This window comes from Labeo rohita, chromosome 20, assembly GCF_022985175.1.
Source record: "Labeo rohita strain BAU-BD-2019 chromosome 20, IGBB_LRoh.1.0, whole genome shotgun sequence".
In the NCBI taxonomy this organism is placed as follows: Eukaryota; Metazoa; Chordata; class Actinopteri; order Cypriniformes; family Cyprinidae; genus Labeo; species Labeo rohita.
Window position 1 is genome coordinate 1,912,831 of NC_066888.1, and position 22,993 is coordinate 1,935,823.

General features: G+C 37.7%; 1 protein-coding gene across 2 annotated transcripts; it reads left to right on the plus strand.

Moving 5' to 3' along the window:
• Positions 1–467: 467 nt before the first annotated feature.
• On the plus strand, positions 468–22,449 carry dse (dermatan sulfate epimerase). 2 transcript variants are annotated; one of them, XM_051138860.1, is made up of 6 exons: positions 468–618; positions 3,152–3,619; positions 9,145–9,398; positions 14,336–14,575; positions 16,445–16,652; positions 19,870–22,449. In XM_051138860.1, exons 2-6 carry the CDS (start codon positions 3,198–3,200, stop codon positions 21,605–21,607), a joined length of 2,862 nt encoding a protein of 953 aa, XP_050994817.1. In that variant the 5' UTR covers positions 468–618; positions 3,152–3,197; the 3' UTR covers positions 21,608–22,449. The 2 variants fall into 2 exon arrangements, with proteins under 2 accessions (XP_050994817.1, XP_050994818.1); XM_051138861.1 differs by lacking the exon at positions 3,152–3,619 and having other exon boundaries at positions 475–618.
• Positions 22,450–22,993: the final 544 nt, after the last annotated feature.

Consider the following 22,993-nt stretch of genomic DNA (forward strand, 5'->3'; position numbering starts at 1 on the left):
AGAGATGTCATGTGTTGTTGCTCCCGAGTGTTCCAAAATGTATTTGCGAATTATGCAATATTTGCGTATTGCTAATGCTCACATTTAACAGCATGTTAAATGCTTTATTTAGAAATCCAAGTGCAAGAAATGCAAGATACTTTTTTTTTTTTGGTCTTACATTTAGGATTGTGGGTTTAAATTTACAAGAATATATAAGAGGAAAGCCCTCATGTAGCATGACAAGTTATCATTTCTTAAATATTTTTGTTTGTTTTTTACCCTACACATTTTAAATAGCCATGTGACATAAATGTAACAACTAAAACTATTCAAAGCAACATTTAAAATATGGTTCAAAAATAAATACACACAGGCTACATTGACAGTATTACTGAAAAGAGAGAGAAAAGACACAAGGGGGAAAAATGAATATTTCCCCTCCCTCTCCTCCAAACCGCACCTCCTCCAGAAGATGTGACGTTGGTTTAGTGCCTTTCTTACTGCGCAGCTGATTGCGGTTCTGCGCATCTACTGACGACGAACACTTTAAGGCCCGCGGATGCTTTCCATCAGGCATGAGACTCATGATTTCGGCGTTTTTTGGGAAGGTTAAGACAACGCCAGCGGATCTGAGAGGTAACGTAACTCATAACTTTTCTTGCGATCTGATGTTGTTGTGATGTTCTGAACTTGAAAGAGCGTTTTGAAGTCCAGAATCTCAGTGTAACAGTGAATCCTCACGAAGTTAAAAAAGTTAAAGGTATTTTTTTTCATTGTTAGCTATTATACTATACATTTGATAAATTGCTTTGTTTAAATACTGTTTGGTTTTTTTAATGCCTTAATGTTTTCGCAGATGTTTAATTTTGTATATTGCGATCCACACTGCGATTAGCCAGTGTGACTTGCATTGCAAATTTCATTATTTTTATATAAACTTAAAAAAACAGCAACTGGAGTTTACAGTTTTTCTATATCATAGATTTATAGAAGGACGTTGCAAATGACATTTTAAATGACAAGTATTATTTATTTTCCTTCTTTAAGAGACAAATTGGATTTTAAAAAAGCCTGTTCTGTACATCTTTGAGTGTGTGTGCTCAGATCCTTCACACAGCTAATGCAAGCATTAGTTGTTTGACCATGTGTTTCCTAGATGGAATGCAAAGGTTGAGGGGTCAAGGGCCACTGCTGTGACTTGCCCTATTTGGTTTCACCTTTTGTAAAAAGTTATTTGGTTGCATCTTAAATTGTGATTAGATCACTTACATATTGAGCAACAGAATAGAAGGATCATATCTGAAGTAAAGGCTGGGTTTGTCTGTCTCTGTGTGTGTGTGTGTGTGTGTGTGTGTGTGTGTGTGTGTGTGTGTGTGTGTGTGTGTTAAATCCAAAGTAATAGATACCGGCTGCACTGGACACATGTCTAGACACCCCATAAAACTGGACCAGCTAATTTTCCATTTGACCAACGGCGTGTTAGTCAGTCTGGAGAAGGAGCAGAGAGCTCACATTCCTGCACTTGGAAAGACATGGTTGTGGTTCGCTGAATATTAGCAAGTTCTGAGTGTTCTCAGACACAACAAGCTTAAACGGCACTAATCAAAACAAATAAATAGTCTCTGTGTCTGGACATTTGGTCTTGCTGATCACTCATTTTAGGTGAACATTAATGCTTTCACCTTTCTCAGCTTGTCTGCTCACTCAGCTATAAATAAGCTATAAGTAGGTTGACTTCCTTAAAAGTGTAAACACTGAGGCTTTGTTTGTTCAAACCAAGGAGGTCTGTTATTCCTGGAGAAATCTATACATTAGGCCATACATCTCAATGGCAATAACCCCCTTGGATATTTTATTTTGAACCAATTGTATTATAAATGGTATGTGGCGGAATACTTTGGAAGGACAGGAAAATTGTCATGATAATGCTATACATTAGAATGTGCACAGTCCTAAGGTATCTGTATATATGTTGCTTGTAAACATTTTGGGTCGGAATATGAATGATGTTAATAAAGTGCTGCAATGATACCCATACAAAAATTAACCATGGTTTTATTATAGTAAAAGTGTAGTAACCATGTTTTTTGGCACATTGATTACTATTTGTATAACCATAGTTTTACTACAAATACCATGGTTAAACTATGGTTATATACTTACTATAGTAATCATGCTTTTTTGGTTTTATTTGTAGTAATACCGTGGTTAATTTTAGTAAGGGTAATGTAATTTTGTAGGCCAAACCAGAAGTTAGTGTTACCCGTATGTCTTACCCTATGGCTTTTTTGTTTATTATTCTTACATTTCTATTCATCAAGATAGTCTTCACAAACTAACTTTTTTACGTTTTGAAGTTGAAATACACGTAAGAAGCTAAAGTTGACTTCAGTTTCACCACTAATCTTTTAATCTTAACTTATACTAGGTGAGAGTGTGAGAATAATAAAAAACAAAGCTGTAAAAGTAGATTAGAGAGTATTGAATTTACCTGTTTGGCGTGATGACGTTCAGTGTCCCAGGCAACCTTTGCACCCACCTTTTCCAAGATACGGAAAAGATATTTTGTGTTGTAGAATAAAACATAAAAATATCTTGAGCTTATGCTAACCATAGACCTTAAGCAAAAATCCATTCAACAAATGACTTTTGACAGTGGAACCTTTCAAAAATGCTAACTCGTTTCCGGGATTTAAGACTCATTCGTGCAGCACTCTGTGGAGAAAGATGAGTCTTAGAAGTAGGTGGTGCAGCATCTAATAGCAGGGGCTAGACGGACATCATTGATTTATTGTAGCGAGTGAGTTTCATCGGGCCAATGCATTGCAGGTTGTGGAGGAGCAATGGTTTACATTTGTATTCAGGAAAAGCGATGGTTGAGATTTGCTCAGACTCTACTCAAACACTCTTTGATGGTCATATAGACATGCTGACCTTTAAAGTTTTGACTAAATGTGTGTTTTGAGTGCTGTATGAGGGAGCTTCCAGGCATGAGGTGTTTCCTGTGAGCCTGATGAAGAAAAGCGTCAGGGTGAACTTTCGTCTCCGTTTCATAAATGCGTAGAAGCCCAGAGAGATCAGCCCCACAGCTGGCTCTAATTACTGCAGGCATTCAGAGCCTGTAGTGTAACGCAGGGAAAATAACGTCTTTCTCTTTCTGTCTCCTCAGCTGAGAGGGAGCAAGGTGATGTGGTCTCTCCCTCTCTAATGCCAGAATGAGAACGTACACCCGTGGGGCACCAACTGTGTTCTTTATAAGTGCACTTTGGATTCTAGTATCCCCAGCTCTGGCTGAAGTGGACCCCAGCGGAGGCATTCCGTTCCTTGGAGGGAACTACGAGGGAACTCATCCCATGCTGTACTTCGGCCGGGCAGAGGTTGAGGAACTGCAGCGGGCGGCAGTGGGGACGCACAAAGCTTTGGCCCGACAGATCCGGGAGGCTGGGGAGGCCATACTGGAGCGACCGGAGGAGTATCTGCCCCCTTGGAACCCTGCTGAGTTTAGTGCCCGCTGGAATGAAGTGTATGGGAACAACTTAGGCCTGCTCTCTATGTTCTGCCTACTGTACCCGCATCGTGCCGGTGCACTGGATGTAGCCAAGGAATACATGGAGCGCATGGCTGCACAGCCCAACTGGTAAAGTAGAGTGTGCATTTGTGTCTGAGCTTATGTGTTTGTTGTGTTTGGTCTTGAAAAAAGCTCTGCGGGTGCAATGAGGGTCATCTAGTACTGATGATAGTGGATGCAGTCTTTAGCATTCCTTGTTAGCATGCCCTCCTCCTATTCAGGTTGACACTAGTTTGAATCCCGTTCAGAGCGGTGCAAGCAGGACCTGTTACATTGGTGCCATGACCCGAATTAGAGTGTGCTTTAGGTAGGTGAGTATTATGGAGGCTGGCTAGTAAGAGCAATGCAGGTCATAACATCTCTGTCCTGTGCTTAAGAGGCACTCTAGAAATTAACACTAATGGTTGCAGTCTTAAGCCTGCCTTCCACATCAGTTGACGCTGATTCAAATCCTGCTCGGAGTGGTGCAAGTAGGACCATTTACACGAGCAAGGTGATTTGATAGTAATTTGTCCTGTTTTTGAATTAAAACAGTCATGAGATCTTTGCAGTAAAGGCTAAGTACTAAAATGATCCTAGGCAACAGCTGATGGATTTGTGAGGTATTTATTCACAGAATTGTGAAAACGAAGAGCTTAGCAAAGCCACAGCATCCACTAAACAACTCGTAACGCACACAGAGTTTGCTGAAATTTTGCTAGTGTAACTGTGTTGTTCCGATCAATTATCACACCCTAAAATTTATCATAACTTTCCTGTATTGAGCTTAAATATCCAAGTCAGCTGAACTTCACATTTTAAATTTGCCATATTTACAACCCACATGACCTTTTTGTTCTAGCCCAGCTGGGCCACCCAACCCCTTTTTCCCTCGGCCCAAATACCGCAAAGAATGACGGCCCTGAAGTGGCCCAGATCTGGATTGAAGACAAAGGCCAAACATGGGCCATAACAATTAATAGCCCATAAGTGGCCCTTCACTGGACCTGAATAGGTTTTAGCATTGGTACCGATTGTCTTAGTACACGATGTAACTACAGAAGAGTTAAGTTTTAAATAGGAAAAATATCGAAACTCTTAGGTCATTTTTGCTAACGGTCTAATCTGATTCAGTGATCTATGCTAAGCTATGCTAAAAGTGCTACCGCCAGACCCAGACATCGGCTGAATAGATTGTTTAACTCTAGGGGAATTGGAAAATGAGCCTATTTGCAATTCCTTTAAATTAACCAGAATCCTCAAATCTGAGCCACACCTGAGCCTTATATATCCCAGACCCATTACAGAATCTTAATATTTGATATTATTGCATTGTGTATTACTATAATCGCCATTATTAATTTTGTGAAATGTTTTGGTAATGTAAACACAAACTGTGCCAATAAAGTGCATTAAACTAAATAGAAAATCAGCCTTAAAATCCACAAATCACATAACTGTGCAATAAAAAATGTATTGCATTATTTTTTTTTTTTTTATTTTTATAAAGAACAAATCAATCAATAGAGAATGGGTGTACAAAGTATACAGCATATAAGAGAAACGTACAGTCAAACACGTGTTATCACAAGAATTTATTGCAGAAATGTCAAAAAGCACTACCACAGTAGTCCAAGTGATGATACGTTGCAGTCGCAGTCCTCTCTAGCAGAATATAGTAGTTTAGTGTGAGGAGCAGGGCATCATTTAAGTTGTTAAACGCTAAAAATACTATCCCGATACACTCTGTGAAGGTGTGCGTTTCTCATTCAAAACACACATCACCGAAAACATGGCATGTCGTAATTTATGACAAAACCGGCGAGAGCCACTGAGTGTTTTGATATCACTGCTGTAAAACTTGTTAAACTTCTTAATGGCAAAAATTTTATAATGTTACTATAGCTACAGAGGAAGCAGATACATATCGCTGAATGGTTTGAATTTGGATTTTTTTCACATAAAGCATCACACAGATACAGAAGATTTCAATAAAAATAAAATACTTTTATGATCAGTTTATTTAATGCTATACAGTGCATGACTGTATATTAATACAATTATGCGCCCCATGGAAAAACAAATAAATGCATGATAATGGTTAAATGATATCTCTCTCTCTCTCTCTCTAATATTATCTCTATAATATATAATAATAATATTATTATTTCTAAGATCATTGTGCAGCAAAGTCTTCAAGTAAAGCCAAGAGTGCTATTTTCAAACCCAGATGAAACACAATAAACACCTTTTATACAGGCCTAGGCTACACTTGATTTTAGAAACTGTCTTAGATTTAACCATAACACAAATCATGTTTAATACTCTACAGTAGGTAAGAAATTTAGTAGGGTTATAGGGCCACAATTTCTAGTATATAAAGGCATAAATCATTATCATTACTTCTATTATTATTGTTATACGTCAGTTTAACATTTTGTTTCTAATTTAACAATGATTCTTTCAGAAACATGTGGTTTGAGTTTACATGCAGAAAAAAAATTATTGTGAGAACTTCTTGATCAATCAGGATTTCTGTGTGAAAACAGTTGCACACAGGTTTTATGCACAACCTACTTTGTTTTCACCATCACTGTACCTTTAACATTCTAGAGTTTGATCTTTATGATAATACTTTTTGCAGAAACCTGCTTCTTCCTGTAGTATATCTCTAAAATGCTGACACAACCAAACCTGCCTCTAACACTACAACCACAAAAGCCTCGAATGCAGCGAGTGACAGTTAGACTCGCCTTTAATATGTCTCAACTTGTACCTGATGCTTCTTGTACACTTACCTTGCCTCTGATATCACTGCTAAAATCTATGAAGATAAATATGTTCCTATGTGATTGCCACAAATTAACTGCAGATTTTGATCTGGACTAACATGTGCAAAAGAAAAATCTCAGAAATGCTCTGAAAAGGACAGTTCACCCAAAAATGATTTACTCAGCTTCAAGTTGTTCCAAACCTGTATGAGTTATTGTCTTATATTGAACATAAAAGAAAACGTTTTGAAGAATGTGGGTAATCAAACAGTTGCTGGTACCCATTGACTTCCAAGGTATGGTAGAAATACAGTTTGATTGCCCACATTAAAGATGTTTTTTGTGTTTAGTACAAGAAATAAATTCATACAGATTTGGAACAGCTTGAGGGTGAGTAAATGACAACAGACTTTTAATTTCTGGGTAAACTGTCCTTTTAAAAACAGTTTAAGTTTTGACTTGGAAGCCAAAACATTAAAAATTAAAATGCAGGGCCTCAGGATCTTTTAGAAGTGTTGAGTCCTTGTGATAACCCTCTGTTTTGATAGACATGTGGCCCATCAAATTTTTAAAAGGCTTAGTTGCTGTCTCCACAATATCTGGTTTCCATGTCTTCAATAATCAAAACAAAAATTAGTCAATGGATTTAACTTGAACTGCAAATCACATTGACCCAGATTCCACTGTCTTCTTTTAATTCCGACACATTTGTACTTATTCGGAAAGCATGTGACCTCTGCCTCTTGCATAACAGGAATTGCAAGATGTCTTTAACGAGGTTAGGATGCATCTTCAGTTGTCTTGAACACTTGTGAACAGTTATGGATGGAGTTTATTCTGAATTAGACAAGTTAGTTCCTGTTCTTGAATAGGTGGGGGCAAGTGACTGTCTTGAGTCATGGCAATGAGTCCCCGTATCTTTTATCCATCTGATTTATTCAGAAACATGAAAGCCTTTGTCTGTAAATTGGGATGATTCTGTGGAATGATTCACTTTTGGACAGGGTTCCCATACTGGCTACTGAAGCAGTGTCACATTCTTTCTTTCAGGGAACCCGGATTATAACCCAGACTGTTAAGATCTCTGTTGCTTGATGTTTTGGAGTTGTAGTAGAGTGGTTTTCAATTCTCATATGTGTACACAGCTCTTAAAACTATTTTCATGTCATAAATATTCACAGTGCAAGTTTTTGCTTGCCTACTCTAGTGTGTTCAGATGTGGCCCTCCTGTCGTGCCTCAGAATAAGTGCTGAACTTTCTGTTTAAGCCGTGTGGATGGTTGAGTTAACTGCTGCGGTTCTGCGCTCTCATTTACACTGCCGCCGACATGTAGTGGCCAACCAGGACCAGCTCAGCGCAAACCTCCAACTTCTGGAACTCATAACATTGTCGTTATTATTACTTACACTACGGATTGTAGGTGTAGCTGTAGCACTGATTCAGATCTACAGCATCCACTGCTCTTTACAAGCTTAAATATGAACATTTACATTACATAAACTCTACTAGCAGACACTTTCTTAGCGAAGTGCTTTGCAAAGAATAGTTCACAAATTACTTTGATGTAAACGCATGAAAATTGCAGCCTGTGCAAGCTTGTAATTCTGTCCTTTCTTCTCTATTTCTCTAGTCTATATATTAATCTGAATCAGCTCTCTTTAAAATCATTACTGCTTATTAAAAGTCATTAGTTCAAAGATGTTACAGTGATAATACAGTGACATTTGCATCCCAAGTCATATTGTATGTCTGTTGTCATGCTTGATAATACACAAAAGAAATGTCTTATTTTATTTCGTTTGAATATTTAATAATTCTGACCTAATGTTTTATTTCTATAATGTTAGTGGTATGTTTCATAATTTATTTAATATTTTGTATACTTCAGATGCCAGTGATGCATTGAAAGTAAAATAAACTGGAAAAAGTAGGTTTGTCACTTTAATGTATTGCATTTAATTCTTAAAACTAATGTGATAATAAATAAATATAATTAATCTTAGCTTCTGACCTGAATGTGAATTTTGTATAAGGAATTCATTCATCTCTCAAGACACTGCAGCCAAAACTTTGTTTTTTCATGCACTGGTGAAGTTTGAGATTTTGGGCTTTTTGGTATTAAATTAACAACATTTTATTCCCCAAAAAATTATAAAAAATATATTGTTTTTGACCTGTTCAAAGTTTTTTTCTGAATTATGAAGTGACAAAATGAGACACCCAAACTTTTGACTTTGAACAAAAATTAAACAAGAATTTTGAAACTGACTTCATCCAGTGTTCAGATTTTTGTACTGGAAATGTATGCAAATTAGAACATATTTCATGAAATAATGCCTCATTTGCATATTTAAACCTAACATTTTAGAAAACTTGTAATACAAAAAATGTTTGCAGTTATCAAAGTAATCATTCAACTGGGTAAGGCGATAACTATTAGTTAATTTTTTTTTTTTTTTACCCTATTTACCTGCAGTGTCTCGCCTTTAAACTTGAAGTTCTGAATAATTCCACTGTAATACTAATATTTTGATTGTCAGCTTAACCAATCTACGGTAATTTTCTCAACAAAAACTTAAATTCAGTTACCAGTCAGCAGATTGTTTCTACATATAGCGTCAGTCAAAGCTCAATAATTGATACCAGGATTTCTTTAGATTATTAGCATGTGAAGTAATCTATTTGACTGTAAAGATTCCTACTGTCAATACAAATATCAGTTTAGTTAGCAGACTAGAAGATGAGAAACGTATTTGTCTGACTGAGCACACACTGTTTGGTTGCTATGAGATGTTGTGTGAGAGTATGTGTTTCAGAGTTTTAAAGGTGGCTGTTTTGTTTCAGGATGGTGAAAGATGCTCCGTGGGATGAGGTTCCGATAGCTCACTCTCTGGTTGGCTTTGCTACAGCATATGACTTCCTGTACGAGTACCTCAGTAAAGTACAGCAAGAACATTTCCTGCAGGTGATTGGAAATGCTTCACGCTACATGTATGAGAAATCTTACCACCGTGGCTGGGGATTTCAGTACCTCCACAATCACCAACCCACCAACTGTGTTGCTCTTCTGACTGGCAGCCTTGTGGTCATGAACCAAGGTGAGTCTAACATTTCTTTACTGTCTATCCAAACAGTGCGAAAGCATGTGCGTACCTGTAAGTGTGAAGCTTACAGGTACGCACCTGTTGGGTATATAGTAATATATATAAATATAATATATAGTGAAATTAAATATATAGTAAATATTTTTATTTTTTTAATTTATTTTTTTTAAATATGTTCTTTTATTTTGCTGTAAAATCATTAAAATAGCTCATGTTACCCTATTCTCCTCTATCTACTTGACTGGGTAAAGACTGTTTACGTTTTATGATTACGCTTCAAATGAAAAATAAATAAATCTGATAGCAGTGGTATCATAACTTTCAGTCAAATCTTGTTAAACATTTATTTTTATGCTGGTCTAATCAAGTTTTTAGATTAAATGACCTATGAAACATGATTTGCTCTTTGAACTGAAAGATTAGATATCCTTTCAGTTTTACAATTGCTTTGACCCATGAATAGTCCTCTTTATATTATCTCTGGCTCTACAGACAGCATTTGTGACATGCAGTTTAAAGTAATGTACGTAGAGTTGGAATTCTATTGGGAAATGCATCGCAAAATATGAAACACAAGCTGTGACATTTTACTACCATTTTGGGACAAAAATATTTCTGAATGGCTATCAAACAAGAAAAAACTAAATGAGATTTGAATTTTTTTTTTTTTTTTTTTTTTTTCATCAGTGTACATTGACTGGATTGTGAAAAGTGAGTGTTGTGTACTGGAGCGGACACAGATCTGAGTGTGATTGGCTTAACCTCAGCATGAGCTTGCATACATGATGGACAACTCATATCATACAAAGACATTTCTGATATTTTTATTAAAAGATTCCAAAGTAAAAAAAAAAAAAAAAAAACACATACAATTGTTTTTCACAATTTAAACGTGAGACTAATGTGATAAATCACTTGCCAGTCTTTTCTGTGCGCAAACCTAACAAAATGATAAACTCACGACATGGTAATAAAACTGGCAAACCTTGCAATTTTCACACGTTGTCCATCTGTAAAGTACGTATAGAGTAATTCCACCCACAGGGCTGCTGACAATATAATGCAACTAAAACTTAAAATCACATTTTGCATTGAAAAAAAAAAATAGGATTTGTCTGGAATGTCTCTCCCCATATGCTTTAGTTGCATTACTGTAAAGTGCATTTTATTCATAAACTCAGGGAAAGTAAAAATATTTTCTGTAGGGCGAATGATAAACAAAATGCTCCATATGACCTTTTATTAAACCCAGAAAATTTCTGTAACAGCACATCTTAAATCAAAATCTTTTATTTTAATACCAAGCAAAACTGAAATTCCGAGTTACAGAACTGTTCCTCTCTCAATCTGTGGACAATCTGTTACTCTCCCTTAAAATGACATATGGTTTTTGGAGAAAATTCAGTGTTCTGCTCCACACACACACACACGTTTTGAAGGATGAAGGGTCTGCCCCCTCGCTCAGCATTCCTGCCTGGAATTTAAGGCTGCTCAGGGTCATTCTGCAGAGCTGAACTTAAGCCTCCGTAATTATTTCTCCAGTGAACCAGTTCTCCGCATGACTCCAGTATTTCAGAACAGATATTTGCTCCTCTCTCTCTTGCTCTTTTGTGTTCCTCTGTGTCTGTATTCCTCCCCTGCAGCTATTCATAACATAATCTGTAGTTTTTGGCCCTGAAAGTATGTCCTGCCGTTCTTTTTCCTTTTTGGATCGGCTTCTCTTTTATCTGTATAAATATCTGGAGGTTCTTTTCACCCCACACTTCCCAGCATTCCCAGCTCAGTTTCATAGCAGAAGATTCTGTGTGAAATAACAGCATTGATATACAGTAAATGATGTGGGTTTATGGATATCATGAAAGCCTGGATGAAGGAAAGCACCCAAAAATGACATTTCAGTCACTTTTCACTCACCCTCATGTTGTTCCGAACCCATAAGGCTTCCTTTCATTTACTGAAAGTCCATGCAACCAAAACTTCGCATCAGAAATATACAAGCAGACATTTGTAAAAAGTATTAATTACCTTTAGCGCTGTTTTTTTGTACTTTTTAATGCATCAAAGTTTTGGCTGCATGAACTATCAATGGATGGACAGAAATGATGTGAGAATGTTACATTTTTCTTCCAAAAGAAGAACACAAGTCTTATGGGTTTGGAATAACTTGAGGATGAGTAAATGAACTAACCCTTTAATCTCAACCTTGTGTGTACGAAGCTCCTAGTAATCCCAACCAACCCAGTCAGGACAGTCAGGAACTTGAGGGTGGGTAGTTTTAGCCATTTAAACTTCACATGGCACTTTATGATGACCGCCTGGTTTTGCAGTTTCACACTTTATTACATGGCACGCCTGATCATCGGTCAACCAAAAATGGCCCACAGCATGCTGTTTTGGTCTTTTCACTTCACTTCATCTGTAGCTGCCCATATCAAACTCAAGGCTCTAATTTTGGCCATAAGTGCTACCACTAAAAGAGCAATCCCCTACCTCTCCACACTCCTGAGCGTCTGTATTCTACCACCGTCTGGTGGTTCCATCAAAACAAGGTACAAAGTTGCTTTCCAGAACCTCTGTGGTGAAATGAGCTTCCAACCTCCACCTGATCTACTGAGACTTGAAGATCACAACTTTTAAGAAGGCACTCCTGTGAAATTACTGTTGACTTTTGAAAATGAGGTTACCTAGTATTTGATTAGAACCTTAACTGTAGTGTATTATTCAATATTACATGTAATATATCAGTTTCAATAGAAATTACACTATAGGCTTTTTGTCACAAGGGCAAAGATAACCCTGAAAAGATGGCTTATTATAGAAATAGTATTTTAATTCTGTCCTACACCCTGACATCAAGTTAAATGCATTGAGCTGTATGCACAGATGTGTACTCTGGTTGTGTACTACACATTTAGTCAAATGTACACAGTACACAAACAGCAAAAAATAGCGTAAGTGGTGTGGTGGTATGACTCCCCAAACATAACATTCTCAACCGTGCCTTCATTGAGCTCAAAACTGGGGGACTAATATTGCAACATACTATGTACTTTCTTGTGGAACATGACAGAAAAAGACTGCTAGTAGAAAACAACAAACAAACAAAAACTACTGTTATTCATGAACGTATATATAAAATGTAAAAAGCAATGAAAATGAGGAAAATGTTTACATGGAAAAAATCAAAGGCTTTGTGGAATTAAGGGTGTTTTCTACTGTGGATGTTTACTTAATATGGTGCAATCAGACAGTACATCATTTGTGCTTTGATAACTGATAACTTTGGCTTGTGAGCTGGGTTTCTGGAGTCTGAATCCACAGAGCAGAGTGATATTATGTTTGTGTACGTTGTTGTGCACCGAGGGTAATTCCTGTTTGATTGGCTGTGTGGTGTGTGTGTGTGTTTGTGAAGAATAATCTTAGATAGCTGTTTGTGTGTGGACATAGTGTGTTCCAGGAAATGTGTGGTGTGACAGGATTGCTCAATAAACTGATGAGTTGTGGTCTAAATATTTATGTGGTTCTTCTCATGCTCATCCAAGCATGCAGGCAGAGGGGGTAGGAGTACATTTGAAGCATTTTCCTGAAATTAAGCCTTGCTGTGCATGTGAAAGGTGGTGTTATACTAAGATCAAATTAGTACAGGAATTTACAAAGGTTTACTGAGGTTTGCGTAGAGCCTTGTTGTCTATGTGTCTTCTGATTCCCAGAGTCATAATTATAACCGTACAATTCATCATTTATACCATCAAACGTAACTCGATGAGGTTAAAGTGATGTGGTTTCTGTATGATCTCTCTATGCTGAAATGAGCTGGATATAATGGCTAAGAGCTGTTTTTTGCTGACACAAGCCCATTTACATGCACATAAGAAAACAACTTATTCCCACGTTATTGCAGAAAGCAGCACTCTGAAACACTGTGCAAACATGAGCGTGTTTTTCCTTACACCGTTTAAGGAATTAAATCTCATTAGTCATGTTATGACTAATGTTATATGGATAAAAAATATAGATGTTTTCAGGTTTGTTTCAGCTTAGGCAGTCATGAGTCTCCGGCAGTTTTCTTGCATGTAAATGTACAAATTGTACTGCTGTACAAGTTCAAGATCAAGAAAAATATTTCTTTGTAACATTCCATTGCATCACATGCTGTATTCTTGAGAAATCAGTGTAAAAATTATTTTTTCTGAACATGATTGCTGATTGTCAACTTTCACATCCTTGTATTTTAATTCCTGTTTTGGTTTCCTTAGTTCGTAAATTAGATCATTTGTTTCCATATAGTTATCTATTAATTCTGTTTCCTTGGTTTCTGATTAGTTTCACCTGTGTCCTGTAATCCTTCGGTGTTTTCTTAGTTTTTTTTAAAGCAATTAGATCCATTATTTGCCATGACACTCAGGAGGTCAAAGTAAATATTGTTACAAAAGGTGTATATTTAAGATAGATGCTGTTTGGTTTTAAAATAAACCCTGAACAAAAATGTATGATGGTTTCCACAAAAATATTATGCAACTGTTTTAAACCTTAACAATAGTAATAATAATAAGAATTTTATTTGGAGCAGCAAATCAGCATATTAGAATGATTTCTAAAAAATAAAAAATAAATAAATAAAGTGACTGGAATAAAGCCTGCTGAAAATTCTGCTTTGCCGTCACAGTAATAAATTACATTTAAAAATATATATATTTTAAATTGTAATCATGTTTCACAATATTACTGTTTTTACTGTATTTTTGATAAAATAAATGTAGCCTTGGTGAACATAATAGATTCTGTAGAGAATAATAAAGAATTCAAACTTTTTAAATGGTAGATTTTGGTGGTTCATTCATTCATTCATTTTATTAAATGTTAATAGATAATGTCCAGTGTGCGTCAAAGTTCACCAAATTCATGAAAACTTTTTTGCTCTGTATTTTTAGGATACCTCCAGGAAGCATACCTCTGGACAAAACAGGCTCTTGCCATCATGGAAAAGTCTATGGTGCTTCTTCAAGATGTGACTGATGGGTCTCTGTACGAGGGTGTGGCCTATGGAACTTACACCACTCGTTCACTCTTTCAGTACATGCATTTGGTACAGAGGCACTTTGACATTGGCCACTTCAGTCATCCCTGGCTGCACAAACACTTTGCATTCCTCTACAGGACAGTGTTGCCTGGTAAGGCCTCATTTTGCTTAGTTCTGTGACAGTAGATTACAAGCACAGCATTTAGAGGCATCATATTGCAAATATTTTAACATTTCTTTACCCGAGGTCTAATTAAAAGGTTTGTTGAAGGGTTACTCTACCCCAAAATGAAAATTTTGTCATTAATCACTAACCCCCATGTTGTTCCAAACCCGTAAAAGCTTTGTTCGTCTTCGGAACATTCTGAGAGCTCTCTGAATCCCCTGAATACACTGTTTGCGTTCGTACAATGGATATGCTCCAAAGTGGCACTAGGGTCAGTTAATATTAACTACTTGTTTATTGAGCTACTGTTGTATAAAATCAGTCACATTTTTAATCGTGCCGGTGTTTGGTCGTATGATGTTTCTTACCTACATCATATTTTATATTCAATACTTATCTTTTTTTCTACTGCAGTAGCCTATGTTTGTGTGTGCTGTTGCTCCTATTAGTTTTGATTTTTCCATGAGTCAGATAGGTTGCACAAGCCTCAACTGACGCAACCTTAATACTGTTCGTTATCAGTCACCATTTACACTGAAAGTAATAAAAGCAGAATCGTTCTCACCATAGTTTCAGTGCTGCCGTAGTTTGTTATTAATGTTGTAATCAGGTTACTTGTCTGGTCGGGCAAGTAAAATTCTTTTTCACTCGCCCCTTCACAAAATCCTCGTCCCAGACAAGTGGACAAGCGTTAATGTCGAGCCCTGTTTTTTGTGTGCAAAATGTTTGAAATTTCCACTCTCTGATGCTTAGAATTTTATGGGATGTTTTTGTTGCAGCTGTAACATCTACAGTATGTAAAAATGCCCATTTTGCAAATAAGTAACAATAACTATTTTATGTGGGCTGCTGTTTTGCTGTTGGGTCCGGTATATTTTGTGCTGCCCCATTTCTTAGTAACAGCCTCTTTGCAAAGCATGCATTACATTTTAATACATTCACAACTTTGTTTCAATAAATGCATCTTCAGTTTTGAAAGTTATATTATGTTAAGGTAGTGTTTTGAACGCTTTCATTTGATTTCAGGATATTCAGGAAACTTTTTATAGCAGGCAATTGTGGTAATAAAGAGCATTGCACATGCCAGTCAAAGTAATGAACTCTTTTACACACGAGTTGCTTGGTGTCGCCTTAAAATGATAAGCGGGTAACCTGGCCAACACCAAATGAAAGTTCAGACCATGAACTGTAACTGCCACAATAGCTCTCTGTGCGCATCAAAGAACTAACAGCCGTCAAGCTGTTTATGTGTGTCTACAGACAAGTCAGGTTTGGACAGTTTGCAACCTCCTGTCAAAAGCCATTTTATTGTAGCGGAAACCAAAACCTTAAGCAAAAAATCAGGAGACGGAGAGGGTTAGCAGTCACAATACACTCAGTCTCTCAGTCTGTCTATTTATCCCCTTTGGGAATGCACACAGATGCAGTACTGTTAGGACTATATGGCCTCTCCTTAGTCTTTTTTGTATTTCCATCAGTGTTTTGGTTCTTTGTGGAAACTAAAACAAACTGGTGAAAATACTAACATCAGACTCTCATTAGTTGAATGCTGCCCTCTAAAGACAGTACTTACTGCTGTCGTTATTTTACACAAAAGTGATTCATTCTGGCGAAATATTTTCTAGTGGTTGCTAGGTTTAATATACCTTTTCACAGTAAACTGCTGATCTTGCTTTAATCTTCACCCAACCCCTTTAATTAAAAGTGCTTACTTCTATAGCACTCAAACAAGCTCTTACTCAATAGCTGATAATAAATGCTAATTGTGCAGGAGGAAACAATATGAACAAATTTTTGTTTACTTAATCTCACATACTGGTTTTGAATGTTTCAATGTATTTTTTGTTCCTGCAGGTTTTCAGAGAACTGTTGCTATCGCAGATTCCAACTATAACTGGTTCTATGGGCCAGAAAGTCAGTTGGTCTTTTTGGATCGGTATGTCATGCGAAATGGCAGCGGGAATTGGCTGGCTGAGGTAATCAGACAGAATCGAGTTCTGGAGGGCCCAGGACAGGCAGGCAGGGGTCAGCGCTGGTGCACACTGCACACAGAATTCCTATGGTAAGATTTGATGTTCCTGAGCATGAAACTTATTTGCAAACTTTTTCTATGTTATATTTTATTTTTGAATACTTAGGCTTTGATTTTGATAGATTGATTTTTAGGTATTTTGGTGTTTTGCTTTTTTTCCTGAAAATGTTGTAAAACGCAGTTGGTCATTGGTCAGCATGATGTTTCAGCATATTTTGTTCACCATTGTTGTTTTATGTGTCCAGGTACTTTGGCTTTCTTTAGAAGCCTAGCTAATCACAGTAATTTTAGTGATATTTACACTATTTTATAATATAGTCACAATATTCTAATTGAGCTGAGGCTGGGATTTAGCGAATTTGATGTAAAAATATTTAATGGATCTATACTATGTGTCAAAAGCATTCACTCAGCATCAATATGGGGTATATTGACAGAAAAACACAGAATTGTTGACATTTTTGATCTAATACAGCCATGAGTCTTTTTGGGAAAGATGCAACAAGTTTTTCACACCTGGATTTGGGGATCCTCTGCCATTCCTCCTTGCAGATCCTCTCCAGTTCTGTCAGGTTGGATGGTAAACGTTGGTGGACAGCCATTTTTAGGTCTCTCCAGAGATGCTCAATTGGGATTAAGTCAGGGCTCTGGCTGGGCCATTCAAGAACAGTCACAGAGTTGTTGTGAAGCCACGCCTTCGTTATTTTAGCTGTGTGCTTAGGGTCATTGTCTTGTTGGAAGGTAAACCTTCGGCCCAGTCTGAGGTCCTGAGCACTCTGGAGAAGGTTTTCGTCCAGGATATCCCTGTACTTGGCCGCATTCATCTTTCCCTCGATTGCAACCATTCGTCCTGTCCCTGCAGCTGAAAAACACCCCCACAGCATGATGCTGCCACCACCATGCTTCACTGTTGGGACTGTATTGGACCGGTGATGAGCAGTGCCTGGTTTTCTCCACACATACCACTTAGAATTAAGGCCAAAAAGTTCTATCTTGGTCTCATCAGACCAGAGAATCTTATTTCTCACCATCTTGGAGTCCTTCAGGTGTTTTTTAGCAAACTCCATGCGGGCTTTCATGTGTCTTGCACTGAGGAGAGGCTTCCGTTGGGCCACTCTGCCATAAAGCCCCGACTGGTGGAGGGCTGCAGTGATGGTTGACTTTCTACAACTTTCTCCCATCTCCCGACTGCATCTCTGGAGCTCAGCCACAGTGATCTTTGGGTTCTTCTTTACCTCTCTCACCAAGGCTCTTCTCCCCCTGATAGCTCAGTTTGGCCGGACGGCCAGCTCTAGGAAGGGTTCTGGTCTTCCCAAACATCTTCCATTTAAGGATTATGGAGGCCACTGTGCTCTTAGGAACCTTAAGTGCAGCAGAATTTTTTTTGTAACCTTGGCCAGATCTGTGCCTTGCCGCAATTCTGTCTCTGAGCTCTTCAGGCAGTTCCTTTGACCTCATGATTCTCATTTGCTCTGACATGCACTGTGAGCTGTAAGGTCTTATATAGACAGGTGTGTGGCTTTCCTAATTAAGTCTAATCAGTATAATCAAACACAGCTGGACTCAAATGAAGGTGTAGAACCATCTCGAGGATGATCAGAAGAAATGGACAGCACCTGAGTTAAATATGAGTGTCACAGCAAAGGGTCTGAATACTTAGGACCATGTGATATTTCAGTTTTTCTTTTTTAATAAATCTGCAAAAATGTCAACAATTCTGCGTTTTTCTGTCAATATGGGTTGCTGTGTGTACATTGAGGAAAAAAATGAACATAACTGATTTTAGCAAATGGCTGCAATATAACAAAGATTGAAAAATTTAAGGGGGGTCTGAATACTTTCCGTACCCACTGTATATGTATATATATATATATATATATATATATATACATATATATACATATATATATATATATATATATATATATATATATATATATATATATATATATATATATATATATATATATATGTATATGTGTATATGTATATGTGTATATATGTATATATGTGTGTATGTGTATATGTATATATGTTAATTATTTTACCAAAAAAGAGGGATCATACAATATGCATGTTATTGTTTATTTAGTACTGACCTGAATAAGATATTTCATGTAAAAGATGTTTACATATAGTCCACAAGAGAAAATAATAGTTGAATTTATAAAAAATGAAAGTTTAAAATCCCCTTGATTCTTAATACTGTGTTGTTCCTTGAATGATCCACAGCTGTGTTTTTTTTGTTTAGTGATAGTTGAGTCGCTTGTTTGTCCTGAACAGTTAAACTGCCTGGTGTTCTTCAGAAAAATCCTTCAGGTTTCACAAATTCTTTGGTTTTCCAGCATTTTTGTGTAATTGAACCCTTCCCAACAATGACTGTATGATTTTGAGATCCAGAAGGAAAAACTATGTATTAACCTGGGGGAGAAAACTTCTGAACAGAATGGAGATTCCTGCTAATTTCAACTATTATTTTCTCTTGTGGACTATATGTAAACATTTTTTATGTAAAATATCTTTTTCAGGTCAGTAGTAAATAAACAATAACATGCATTTTGTATGATCCCTTTTATTTTGGTAAAATAATTTACATTTTGCAGATTCTGAAAGGGGGTGTAAACTTTTGATCTCAACTGTATATAAATTAATTTCTCCTACTTCTCCAAATACAGGAACAACTAATTAAATGCGAAGACTTAAATACATAATCAATATAAAATTTATAAATAAGCATGAACAAGCATGAACAGGATGATCAAGATTATTTGAAAAACTAACTTTGAGTTCTTTAAAATATCGATGCCCTACATACCATACCATACACTACAGTGAACTGACATTAAAAGTTATTTTTAATTTAAAGCAACAGGCCTAGGCGTGTCAGTAAACAGGTGCTAATGGCTGCTTTTGGAGTCTGTATAAAGATGTGCAGAGTTTTTGAACATGCTAAAGACCCTAATAAGCCCACATATTGTATCAGGCCACTATATAAGGCCACTTATTTATTTTTTTTATTTAAAAAAATAAAAGACAAAGCTTGAGAAAAAAACATTTATTTCACAGCAAATGCACCTGTTTATTACTTTCATTTTTTTTTATTTAGAGGTGATTAAACGTTCAGTTCTTTTCTAACTTGGGATTTAAATTAAATTACATAAACATGTTACCAGTTTTCTGATTGATCTACAATTTTCCGTGTTGTGGCTAAACTACAAAATTTCTTTGTGCTTCTCCCACTGTATAGGTATGATGCCAGTCTACAACCCACCCCACCTCCTGATTATGGTACGTCGCACCTCCATTATTTTGAAGACTGGGGAGTGGTGACCTATGGAAGTGCCCTACCTGCTGGGAAAAACCGCACATTTCTGTCCTTTAAGTCGGGGAAGCTTGGGGGACGTGCTATTTTTGACATTGTTCACCAAAACAAATACAAAGACTGGATCAAAGGGTGGCGTAACTTTAACGCGGGCCACGAGCACCCGGACCAGAACTCCTTTACCTTCGCTCCGAATGGAGTCCCGTTTATCACAGAGGCATTGTATGGTCCCAAATACACCTCTCTCAACAATGCCGTCATGTTCGGGCCTGCTGTGTCTGAGAGCTGCTTTGCACCATGGGAAGGCCAAGTTACTGAGGCTTGTAACTCTAAATGGCTTAAGTATAAGCACGGTCAAGCAGCAGACTGCCAAGGGCAGGTGGAGGCGGCTCTGGAGCGACAGGGCATGGTGTTTATTCGTGGGGAGGGTCAAGGCGCTTACAACCCCGAACTGAAGATTAAAAGTTTTCAAAGGAACTTGCTGCTGCTTCATCCTGAGTTGCTGCTCATGGTAGACCACATTCAGTTGCATTCAGGCAGCCCGACACGCAGCATGAGCGCTTTCTTCCACAACACGGACATGCCGTTTCAGAAAACCCAAGTCGATGGAGTTCACGGTGCTGTGATCACACACGGAAGCGAAACGTCCAAGATGTTCTGGTTGGATGATGCGGGCGGCAGTGAAATGGGAACAGTGGGATATAGGAGCTACCCCCGCGGATACCCCTATAATGGTTCAAACTATGTGAACGTGACTATGCCGCTGAGGTACCCTACCAGCAGAGTGGCCTACATCATCTTTGGATCCGGAGTGGATGTGCAGAGTTTCAGCGTGCACGGAGACTCGGAAACACTGGACATCTATCTGGCCACCGGGGATCACACCTACACCATCTATCTGTTCACAGATGTGGTGCCCACCAAGCCTATGGCCATGGTGTTAATGGACCAAAAGAAAGTAGTGTTTGAAAGGACAGCAGGGACAAATGAGCAGCCCTTGGAGGAAGTAGAGGAATACGTTAATGTTGTGGAGGACAATCTGCAGCATGTCAAACCAGTCTTCCAGCAGCTGGAGAGGCACATTCTTTCACGGGTTCTTAACACGGACAGTTTCCACAAAACTGCTGAGCGCCTCCTAAAGTCTTCAGACAAGAAAAAGACACCAGGGACTATTGAGAAGATGTTTTCTCGATCTAAGAAGCAGGGGAAGGGGAAGGGGAAGGGAGGCAAGAAGGCGAGCTTTTCCGATAGCCTCCCTGATATCTTTTCTCAGATTGAGGTGAGGGAGAAGAAGGAGAGGCAGAGGACGATGAAACGTGTCTATGAGGAGGTTCCAGAGGAGGCCGACGGGGACTCGAGGGCATTCATTGAATACAGTGATTTACGAAAGGGCAAAAAAGTGGGGTTTGTAAAGGGGCGGAAATTCAAAGAAGTACGAGTGGGGGCTACGGCAGAGAGTGACAATATGTTTAACGCCACCTCATACATTCGCCTTTTCCTTATTTTAAATATAGCCACTTTCTTTGTCCTGCTGGCGGTGCTGTTGACGCGCTTTCAGAGGGCGCAGAGTTTGCATACGCAGCGCTGCCTCTACTGCGTCCTCCTCATAGACAGCTTCATCCTGCTCTGTCTGTACTCTTCCTGCTCTCAGACGCAGTGCTGACATCATCACTGTGAGACGATCAGACTGGTGCAATATACCAGCCCTTCGCCCAAGTGTTGACACCAACACTGTGGCAGAATATCCCTGTTTGCAGCAGCAGTGCATCCAAGTGAGGCATCATCCGTGTTGGGACATGGCTCCTTCTCACAGGCACAGTCACATCATTATTGTGAGACACATGAAAGTATGTCTATCCAGCTGCAGTAAATTCAGCACTCATTCTGAGCCATTGTTAGCAAACAGGTTCCTGGGAGAAGTTGATTCCATATAGGAATTAAAGGGTGTTGCGAAGATATCCAGCCCACCTCAAATGAAAAGCTTTTGTGGAGCTTTAAAATAGTTTACATGAACTTTGTCTTGAAGTAAAGAGCCCTGCACATGACATAATGAAGAAAAAATAAAAAAAATGAGGGAAGAAATGAACAAAATAATAAGTTGTGAGAACAAATTCCTAAATCGTGGCCATGGCATCTATTTTTTTCTTGTACATTGTTTCATGTGCGGGGCTCTGTATTGAAGTGGGACTCTCCATGGCCTCCCACTATTATCCGAATTAATTGCAAGCTATGCACATTTGGTAACAACATGGACTATCTTTCATCTTAAAATGTGTAAAATGTATATATGTTGAAGCAAAGTATATTTTTTGGATGTTGTTTCATACTCTTGTATAAAAAGGCAACTACAGAAATGTGTATTTTAGTTTCTGATGATTTCTTTATAATTACATGTAGTAAATGCACATTTAAGCAGACCTTTTATCAGGGAATTTTAACAACATGATTTCCACAGTAGTAGAAAGTAATAAAATTTTGAAATGACATTGACATTTCTGTAGTGAATATGTTCAGATTTCAAATATTTCAGAAGCATTGGTAGTGTTGATTTGTGTCAGAATATTTTGCTTTAAGAAAATAAGTGAAAAAAGAAAAGGAAAAAAAGTATTTTTAGAAGGAACTTGGAAGATGTTCTGCTCTTCAGCTGTTTTGTCAGCATAACTATTAGATGGAAATCATTTGGAGAACATTTCCCCTCAAGAATATATGTGAAAAATTTAGCAACACAGTACTGTTCTTTGTGGCTCTTTGTATCAAATGTAATACAGATTTGAGTCTAATATTACAATCTGTGATGTGATTTGATTTTTAAACAAACAAACAACCACTAACCACCTTGCACTACTATTCAAAATAATGTGTTTTCAATTTGCAACACAGATGTATCTGGTAACATCTTTCACAACACCACAAGAGCCTAAAAGAATGTTCATAGAGTGATCTGAATTTTTCTGTACTTTACAAAGCTAAAAAAAAAAACAAACAAACTGAGACTTGTCGACCTTGTTCGACCTGTCCTAATCCAGGCACCCTTTCTTTCTAGCTTTCT